Source organism: Sciurus carolinensis, chromosome 2, assembly GCF_902686445.1.
Source record: "Sciurus carolinensis chromosome 2, mSciCar1.2, whole genome shotgun sequence".
NCBI classification, from domain to species: Eukaryota; Metazoa; Chordata; class Mammalia; order Rodentia; family Sciuridae; genus Sciurus; species Sciurus carolinensis.
In genome coordinates, this window is record NC_062214.1 from 81,590,340 (window position 1) to 81,600,405 (window position 10,066).

The following is a 10,066-nucleotide window of genomic DNA, read 5'->3' on the forward strand; positions in this document are numbered from 1 at the left end:
GAACCCTGGCCCTTTGCACCGCCAGTCCCCCTCCATCCAATCGCACACTTGCGACACTTTCTCCGGTCTACCTCCACCCCTACCCCTACGGCCCGCGAGTTACTGGCACTTTAAGAGCCACGCCCCCAATACCCCTCCCCCGCTCGCGTGACTGTGCCGAGACCCGCGCGGGGCCAGGGAGTTGGGCGTCTGGGTGGCTGCGCAAGCCTCCAGGCTCTTCTCACGCAACTCCAGGGCACCGCGCCCCAGGCCAGGTGGGGCCGGGATGGGCGGCCCGACCTCTGGCCCCCGGAGGGATGTAGTAGGCGCACGCGAGCTAGCCTGGGGAAGCTGCGCGCCAGGCGCCCCCTCCCGGTGCTGGGCTCCCATCTTCTGCCTCGCTGGGGGACTCCTAACCCTTTCCTGGGCCACCCGCACGAAACCCCACTCACAGCCTGGTTTCTCTGTCCCGCCAGTCAAAGCTTTAGCAGCCCTAGGAATCAAGAGGGAAGCTCGAGGGCGGGTGAGCCCCTGGTGGAGGTGTCCCTGCGTTGCAAACTAAAGTGACCCTAAGAGGTGGCAGCGAGCCGTTAGCTCTCAGCTAGACTACACTCCCTACCATCTATTCACGCCCTTCGATCAAGGAGCGCGAACTTCGGCAGGCCGTCCAGGCTCTGGGGGAACAGGGTGCTTCTGGTCTTTGGGCCCGCGTGACCCTAGGGTCACTGCGCTTCTCATGCAAACCGGGACTCAGTAACCACAGGGAAGGTGGTCACCATCCAGTGGCCCAGCCCCTGTCTGCCTGGCATCAGTTGGTTTATAGTGAGGAGAAAAGCACTTGCCCGCTTGTGTTCTGGTGGGTGGGCAAATGATGGAGATGAGTACGAGTGCTCCGGAATGGAGCTCCCCATACCCTCTCTTCAGGCTGTCCTGGGACTTCTCCATCAAACCCCTCCCTCGGCTGGGTTCTGGGTTGTCCACGAAAGTGGAAGGTCCCAGATGTCCACAGTCCTCACCCTTTTCCGTGCCAGAACCTAGATGAGGTTCCCGTAATGCTTTCCTGTCTATCCCCCTACCCGCTTCTCCTTCCTGGAGCGACCATTACCACCCCCAGCCCCTCCCTCTGTCCCATCGGGGAAGGAGGCGTGGCCGGACGCACAGCCTCCTATAAAGGTAGTGGTGTCTTCACCCTTAACCTGAAGGTAGCAGTTCCCTGGAGCCTTCCCTGAACCCCTTTGGGGTCTCTGCCCCAAAGACCACTCTACTCAACTCAGCACCTCCTTGCAGGCAGCCTCAGGTGAGTACTGGGCAGCTTCTATCTTGCTCCTTCCCTCCCAGTAAAAGAAAGATTTTGGTGACTCCAGGTCTTTCTAGGTAGCTACTAGTCTAGCACCACCAAAAAAGGAGGCTGACTCTAGTGATTAGGTAGTTTGGTACCTTAGTGGGGAAACTGAGGTCAGAGAAGAAAAGAACTTGCCCAAGGTCCCATGATTAGCACAAAGCCTTTAGATATAAATCCCCTTCTTTCAGAACTCCAGGATCTAGGCTCCCTCTCCATCCCCATTGACTCCCTGACAACTCTGGGGCTTCCCCATCAGGGCTACCTGGGATCCTGGAAGAGGATACACAGCTGAGGGAAGCTGGGAGCAAGTGTAGTCCCTCCCTCAGGTTGTGTGATGTGGGTGGGGGTGAATGAGGGGATGGGATGGGTTCTTATTTGTACTCTGCCCTATTAGAAGGTACCCCTGATGGCCTATACCCTCCAAGGGTGGCTTATCAGAGCTGAGATGTCCTAGCCTGGTCAGGAGGGGCTGATCATAAGCTAGGCACACAGTAGCACACCAGTTACTCAGGAGATTGAAGCAGGAGGATTGCAAGTTCAAGCCCAACCTGGGCAACTTAGGGAGACCCTGTCTCAAAATAAAACATAAGGGCTGGAGATGTAGCTCAGTGGGTTCAATTCCCAGTAAGGGGGCGAGGAGGTTGATCTGACCAGGAGTCCAGGGGCCTTCTCTAGCCTTTTGACTGTCTCCTTTGTTCTTTGCTGTAAGACCATCAGTTTGACAGACTGCCAGGTGCAGGGAGATAGAAATACTAGAAAATACTGAAAACTCACCAGCCATATCTTCCTTGGCCTTTTACCATTTTGCAATGTCTGGAGATCCTTGGGACATATATTGTGTGGAAAGGAGCACCCTGGCACACCAAGGCTGGCAATAACCCCATTTCACTGTGGGAGTCAGGGATCTATAATCTCTGGGATTCAGTTCCTCCAGGGAGCCTCCCCACTACTGAGGCAGCTGTTGTACTTGAGGTTGGAATCACACATCTTGTCTTATGTGGTTCTCTTTTAAGGAAACCTTATAGGCAAGACTGTGAGGTTCCCCGGGGTAGATCTAGGTCTTCTCTTTCCTAGGAAGCAGCTGAACACTCTGAATTGGAAAATCTTGTCCCCCTTGTACCCTCTCTTGCACGTTATGTATTTGGAACCCAGAAAGGTAAAACAACCAATCCAAGGCTATTTGAACTAGACATTGGTTCTCTTGACCTCTAGTCCAGTGCTCTAGCAGATGCCAGGCAGAACTTGATGCTTGGGAGAGAGTGGTTTGTGAATTTGTACACACTTTCTAGGGCAAGCCTAGAAATCTGTTAAGTTCAGATCCATTCCTGATTTCCTTAGTCCAGTCTGCAGTTTTCTTACAGCCCTGGCCTGGTGGGAACTGTCCAAGTATTCTTTGTTCTTTTGATGACATGCAAAAGGCAAAAGTTCAGACAATCCATTCACTGAGAATTAAGTGTAACAAAAATCTGGTCAGGATTTCTGTTATTGGGGATGCAATCTGACTGGGTTTCAGCTACTTTTTAAACTTTGGACCAATAGAACTCAAAGAACTGGGACAGAGAACTGTGTGGCTTGGGCAATAGCCTTTATGTCCCTTTTCCCCTCCCTACTATGTTGCAGGGTTTGGTGGGATTCCTTAGGTCCTGAGCAGTAGAGAACAGGGTTATTGGGACATTCTTTCATTGATCTTCAAAGGAGGTTCCTGTGACAGCAGGTGGATACTCCAGGAAACTTTCTCTAAGAGCTGAATTCTGGCTCCTACTGATTGCTGGGTGATGTTGGGCAAGTCACTGCCCCCTCCAGAGGTCATTTTCCCCAAATATGAAATGAGGCCAAAGGAGCAGATGATCCCTAATTCCCCTGAGAGCATGGTTTTCCCAGGTGTGAGGACACAAAGGGTCTTGAGGTGACTCATGTTGATTATGTGTTTATTTGAATATGTTTAGGGGGGAAAGCTGTGCTTTCACAGAGATATTGTTTAGGATGATGTTACCTGAATGGGTTTAAAGCTGAATTTTGGATAATGTGAATCAAAATGATAGTACTGGTGCTATATGAAAACCACAGAGAAAGATTAGAAGACATTGTTTTAGATCAGTACAGCTGTTAATAGATGGTGTTGAGAGATCTATAATCATAGCTTCTTGGAAAGCTGAGACAGGAATATGGCAAGTTCCAGGTTAACCTGCACAACTTAGTGAGATCCTATCTCAAAATAAAACATAAAATAGACTGGGGGTGTAACTCAGTGGTAGAGTGCTTGCATAGCATGTGCAAGGTCCTGGATTCCATGCCCAGTACCAAGAAGATGTTCTGGAAGCAGGCAATTTGAAATCGGAGTCTGTGTCCAACACAACCTGTGTGACCTTGAGCAAGTTATTTAACCTTTCTGAGCCTCCCTGCAGTCTCCCTTGTAGCTTGTGGCCTGGACTGAAAGACAAATTACTGAAATTCTTGGTATACTCAACAATTTCTGCCGACCTCCTTCTCTTCTTCGTGTCTAGTGAGCAGTTCTGGCTAAGAACTTTTCTTCTTTATTTTTGATCAGCATACTATCATTTTAAGATACTGGCTTCTTCCATCTTCAATCTGATGACTTGATTTTTCCCCCCCCTTTTTGCACCACCTATCAGCAGCCACCTAGAAGAACCCTCCAACGATCATGCTTTCTGTGTGTGGATTCCCACTCTCTGTCTCAGCCACAGAGCTGCTCCTGGCTGCCGCCATCTTCTGCCTGGTATTCTGGGTGGTCAATGCCTCAAGGCCTCAGGTCCCCAAAGGCCTAAAGAGTCCACCAGGGCCCTGGGGTTGGCCCCTGATAGGACATGTGCTGACCCTAGGGAAGAACCCTCACCTGGCACTAGCAAAGCTCAGTCAGAAGTATGGGGACGTGATGCAGATCCGCATTGGCACCACACCCGTGGTGGTGCTGAGTGGCCTGGACACCATCCGGCAGGCCCTAGTGAGGCAGGGTGATGACTTCAAGGGCCGGCCAGACCTCTACAGCTTCAGCTTTATTACCGATGGCCAGAGCTTGACCTTCAACCCAGACTCTGGACCAGTGTGGGCTGCCCGCAAGCGCCTGGCCCAGAGTGCCCTGAAGAGTTTCTCCATAGCCTCGGACCCTGCTTCTGCATCTTCCTGCTACTTGGAGGAGCATGTGAGCAAGGAGGCTGAGTGTCTAATCAGCAAGTTCCAGGAGCTAATGGCAGAAGTTGGGCACTTTGAACCCTACAGATATGTGGTGGTGTCTGTGGCCAATGTCATCTGTGCCATTTGCTTTGGCCAGCGCTATGACCATAACAACCAAGAACTGCTTGAGCTAGTTGACCTGAATAATGAGTTTGGGGAGGTGACTGGCTCTGGGTACACAGCTGACTTCATCCCTATCCTCCGCTACCTGCCCAACCCTACCCTGAATAACTTCAAGGACCTTAATAAGAAGTTCAGCAGCTTCATTGGGAAGATGATCAAGGAACACTACAGAAAATTTGAGAAGGTAAAGGCTGGGGAGAGACAGGTGGGTGGGGGGAAGCTGGTAAGGGCCAGGGGCCAGGAGGTCAGAGATGAGAGGAACAGCTAGGGGTTTGGCAAGTTCTTAGGGAGGCTTCATCCTGGGAGTTTATAGTTGTTAGTGGAATGGACTCCTTCCTTGGCAGGGAAATAGAACTTTTTCTTGATTAACCCTTCTGTGCTTCCATCAGAGAGCAAGAGCCACTGCACAGCCACTCCAGGCAGGATGCTGGGTCAGTTGTTGCAGGAACCAGGAAGAGTTAGTCTCCTGGCCTCACAATAGAAAAAATTAAGAGCACATCCAGCTGATAACAGTACCTGACTCTGCTTCAGGGGTCCTTTGGATTGGGGCTATTAGTATTCTGAAGTAGGAGAGGGCCTTGGAGAGGCAGAGAGAAGTGGGTACAGCAGTTTCAGTGGTGTCACCTTTGAACAGAGATGCTAGTGACAGCAATAGCAAGGGACCAGGCCCAAATGGAGAGGTAGGTCTCGTCCTAGGATCTTGCTCACCTGCATGCCCTCCCTACTCAGGGTCGCATCCGGGACATTACAGACAGCCTGATTGAGCACTGTCAGGACAAGAGGCTGGATGAGAATGCCAATATTCAACTGTCAGATGAGAAGATCATTAATATTGTTTTGGACATCTTTGGAGCTGGTAAGAGTTACCCCATTGTGCTCTTCCTGTGCCCAAGTACCCTGATCTGCCACCTGCCTAACTTCTTTCTCTATTCTACCCTCTCCAGGGTTTGACACAGTCACAACTGCCATCTCCTGGGGTTTAATGTACCTGGTGACAAATCCTAGGGTTCAGAGAAAGATCCAGGAGGAACTAGGTAGGTGGTGGCTCTGTTGAAAGGGCTCCGGCTGGGGACCCTGCCAAGGTCTCGGAAGCCCCTTAGCACAACCAGACCTTTGTGTTTTGCAGACACAGTGATTGGCAGGGAGCGGCGGCCCCGGCTCTCTGACAGACTCCAGCTACCCTATATGGAGGCCTTCATCCTGGAGCTCTTCCGACATGCCTCCTTTGTCCCCTTCACCATCCCCCACAGGTGAAGCTTCATAGGCCCATTGTCATCTGATACTGGCCTTACCTCTGTTTCCACACCCAATCAGGAGGAGACAGGGGGATTCCCATGTGACCCTGAGCCTGATTGAACTTCTTCCCTCCCCAGCACTACAAGAGACACAAATCTGAGTGGTTTTTACATCCCCAAGGGGCGTTGTATCTTTGTGAACCAGTGGCAGATCAACCATGACCAGTAAGTTGAGGGGGATAGCCCACCCTGTCCTGAGTTACGGATTTTCCTGTTCATGGGCCACTTGCCCATTCCCTGTCCTTTGGGGCTCAACCTACTTGATACTTCCTGAGATGCCACCTCAGCTGCCTCTGTCTGATTACAGGAAGCTGTGGGGTGACCCATCCATGTTCCGGCCTGAACGGTTTCTCACTCCCAGTGGCATTCTGGACAAGACACTAAGTGAGAAGGTCATTCTTTTTGGCTTGGGCAAGCGCAAGTGCATCGGAGAGACCATTGCTCGCTTAGAGGTATTTCTCTTCATGGCCATTCTAATGCAGCAGTTGGAATTTAATGTGTCACCAGGCATGAAGGTGGACATGACCCCCATCTATGGGCTGACTATGAAGCATCCCCGCTGTGAGCACTTTCAAGCACAGGAGCGGTCTTGTGGACCTGAGGGCTCTGCGGCCTAAACTTTGACTGCAGGGATCTGAGATACCATGCCTGAAGGCGATCACCTTTGTCTGCCTTATCTCCTGACAGGTGCAAACAGGGCTACCTATTTGTCAGGCTCCAGTTTCTGTCCAGGAAGGGCTAGCACTTGTATCTAAGAGGAGCAGAGAGCAGAGAGACTGACACTAGGACCAGGGCTAGAGAGAAGGAGTGGTGTTTCAATCACCTTCTCCTTGTCTCCCTTCTCTATGTCTGAATAAAATATTAAACATATTTGTATACAATGACCTTTTTATTCTCACCTGCATTGTAGTTACATGTGTGCTTTTGTCATATATAAGTGCTTAAGAACCATTTATTTGTTGCGACAGAGACAGTTCTAACCCAAGCATCCAGAAATGTGCAGGAAATATTTACTTGAACTGAATAAAAAATGTTATCCACAAATCCCATGGATGAGTGTTTTTGGAGTTTGGATGAAGCCGTCCGTGATGTGTATGTTCACCTTCCACCCAGTCTTATGCTAGGTTTTCCTGTGAGGGGAGAGGAAGGGAAGCTGCAGTGGATGGTGAAGTCACTGCTCTCAGGCAGCCTGTGTAGGAGACAACACTTCACAGTCTTCCTCCCTCTCTAACTTATCACACATTGGTGGTATTCTCTGAAGCAAGCACCAGCAGTACAAGATGAATAAAACAGTCTCTCACTGTGGCATAGGCCTGTATTCCAGCTATTCTGGGAGGCTGCAGTAGGAGGATTGCAAGTTCCAGAACAGACTCAGCAATTTAGCAAGACCCTGTTTCAAAATAAAAAATAAAAAGGGCTGGGGATGTGGCTCAGTGGTAAAGCACCCCTAGTTGCAATCCCCAGTACTGAAAAAGACAAAGAAAACAAAACAAAACAAAAAAACCAACAATCTCTGTGTTCAAGTCTCCCAACTCATTGAGGAGACTGACTCCTAAACATGATATTCAATTGATGGTGATCAGGGCTCTACCTGACATGCACACAGTGGATGGGGCCCAGAGCTCCTGTAGGGCTGACTGGGAAAGAGGTGCTGGGAGACTTCCCAGGTCTTGAGGATAGCTCAGCTGAGCTTTTCATGAAGGACAGGAAGCAATCTCACTAGAGGGACTCAGAGATTGCAACTTGCCCTGCAAAACTTGCCCCGCTGTGTTCATGCTCTGATTCAGGTTCTGCAGCCATATTAGACCCCAAGGCTAATCAAGGTTGAGAACAAGGTCTTTGTGGTGTTCTCATAAGCAAACTGTGGCCCACATTTCAATGCTGAAAACCCCCATCCATTTGGGGTGGCAGAGTGGCAGTGTCCAGTAGAGGTGGAGACTAGACCCATATCATCAGGAGCTTTTCTGACCAAGGGGCTGAGGGGAGACACATCTTGAGATTTGACCTTCTCCCAACCTTCCCCCAGTCCATCCTCCTTCCTGAACATTGTGAAGCAGTTGCCATTCATGCTTTCTGGCGTATGTAGATGACTCCTGCTCACCAAGGGTTTCAGGTCACCACAAGGAACAAGCTGGAACAACCTCTTTGTGTGTGGAGATGAGACATTTGGTACCCTGTTACCCCCATATTGATTTTTTCAATAAAAAATAACATATGTTATAACATAGATAATCCCTGAAAACATGCTCAGTGAAAGAAGTTAGTTACAAAAGACCACATATTGCATGATTCTATTTACAAGAAGTATCAGAATAGGCAAGTTCATAGAGACAGAAAGTAGATTAGTGATTGCCAGGGAATAAGGGGTAGGGGAAATGGGAGGTACAGGGTTTCTTTTAGGGGTGATAGAGATATTCTAGAATTAGATAGTGATGGTTGTGCCTTGTGAATATACTAAAAACCAATGGGTTATGCAGTTAAAATGGTAGAAAAAAGATTCACTTGAAAAAAGATGGGGAAGGGAAAAAAGATGGGAAGGAGGAATGGAAACAACATATGCAAAACAATTTATATACCCATTTTCAGTAATCACATTAGTAATGATAATATTGCCTTTTGAGCTGGGCATGGTGGTGAGGGCCTATAATCCCAGCAACTCAAGAGGCTGAGGCAGGAGGATTGCAAGTTTAAGGCCAGTCTCAGCAAATTTAGCAAGGCCCTAGGCAACTTTGTGAGATCCTGTCTCAAAACAAAAAGTTAAAAAAAAAAAAAGGGCTGGGGACTTAGCTCAGTGGTAAAGCCCCCCTGGATTCAATTCCCAGTACCAAAAATAAGTATTGCTTCTTTAAGATTATAGTGTGGTGATGGGAGGAGGAGAAAGAGGAGGAGGGACTTGGCAGGAGGATGGGCTTACACTCCATTTTTGCAAGTTGAAAAGTGCACCAGAACAGGAGGTGAGAATCCTTCTCCTGGACTTGGGTAATACTGGCAAGACTACTCTGCTGAAGCAGCTTGCATCTGAAGACATCAGCCACATCACCCCTACACAGGATTTTAACATCAAAAGTATACAATCACAAAGCACAGGGTTTTAAACTGAATGTGTGAGACATTGGTGGACAGAGGAAAATCAGATCATACTGGAGGAATTATTTTGAAAATACTGATATTCTTATACATTTAATTAACAGTGCAGACAGAAAAACGTTTGAAGACATGGGTTAGGAACTAGCTGAATTACTGGAGGAAGAAGAGCTGAGTTGTGTGCCAGTGTTTATCTTTGCTAATAAGCAGGATTTACTCATAGCAGCCCCTGCCTCTGAAATTGCAGAAGGTCTGAACCTAAACACTATCCATGATCCAGTCTTGCTCAGCTCTCACAGGAGAGAGTGTCAGGATGGCATAAATTAGGTCTGAAAAAAATGTCAATGCAAAGAAGAAATAATGGAGAACAGGAACTAAGGGGACTGAAGTGAGTCCTGAAAACACTGATTTGCTACTTTCTGACGAAATATTTTTCCATCTGTGTATAACTATAGCTGTTTGAAGCAAGAAAGCAACACACTTTAAAGAGAATCCCCATTCCGGCAATAGATTTAACTGATCTCTAAAGTTCAGCATCATTTTTCGAATAAAGAAATTATTCCCTCTGCAAAACAAAAAAAGATTATAGTGTGATATGGGATTTAACAAATGAGTAATTAATAATGAGAATAGTCTAATTAATCATCTCTTTTTTCCTGGAGAGCCAGGATTTTCGTTATGGAAAAGGGGAGATACAGATATAACATAGATGCCAATCATACTTCAGATAGAGCACTAATCTCCAGAATCTATAAAGAACTCAAAAAACTCTACACCAAGAATACAAATAATCCAATCAACAAATGGGCTAAGGAAATGAATAGACACTTCACAGAAGAAGATCTACAAGCAATCAACAAACATACGGAAAAATGTTCAACATCTCTAGTAATAAGAGAAATGCAAATCAAAACCACCCTAAGATTCCATCTCACCCCAATTAGAATGGTGATTATCAAGAATACAAGCAACAACAGGTATTGGCGAGGATGTGGGGAAAAAGGTACACTCATACATTGCTGGTGGGGCTGCAAATTAGTGCAGCCACTCT

The 10,066-nt window shown here is 48.0% G+C and overlaps 1 protein-coding gene and 1 pseudogene across 3 annotated transcripts; both read left to right on the forward strand.

Annotated features, from left to right (window-relative positions):
- The first annotated feature begins 549 nt into the window (after nucleotides 1–549).
- Nucleotides 550–6,969, forward strand: LOC124977051 (cytochrome P450 1A1). 3 transcript variants are annotated; one of them, XM_047540228.1, is made up of 7 exons: nucleotides 550–1,276; nucleotides 3,955–4,820; nucleotides 5,366–5,492; nucleotides 5,581–5,670; nucleotides 5,763–5,886; nucleotides 6,010–6,096; nucleotides 6,239–6,969. In XM_047540228.1, the coding sequence occupies exons 2-7, from the start codon at nucleotides 3,984–3,986 to the stop codon at nucleotides 6,546–6,548; spliced, it is 1,575 nt and encodes a 524-aa protein (XP_047396184.1). In that variant the 5' UTR covers nucleotides 550–1,276; nucleotides 3,955–3,983; the 3' UTR covers nucleotides 6,549–6,969. The 3 variants fall into 3 exon arrangements, with proteins under 3 accessions (XP_047396184.1, XP_047396185.1, XP_047396186.1); XM_047540229.1 differs by having other exon boundaries at nucleotides 3,958–4,820; XM_047540230.1 differs by lacking the exon at nucleotides 550–1,276 and adding an exon at nucleotides 2,445–2,477.
- A 1,826-nt stretch (nucleotides 6,970–8,795) lies between these two features.
- On the forward strand, nucleotides 8,796–9,337 carry LOC124976355 (ADP-ribosylation factor-like protein 3; annotated as a pseudogene).
- Nucleotides 9,338–10,066: the final 729 nt, after the last annotated feature.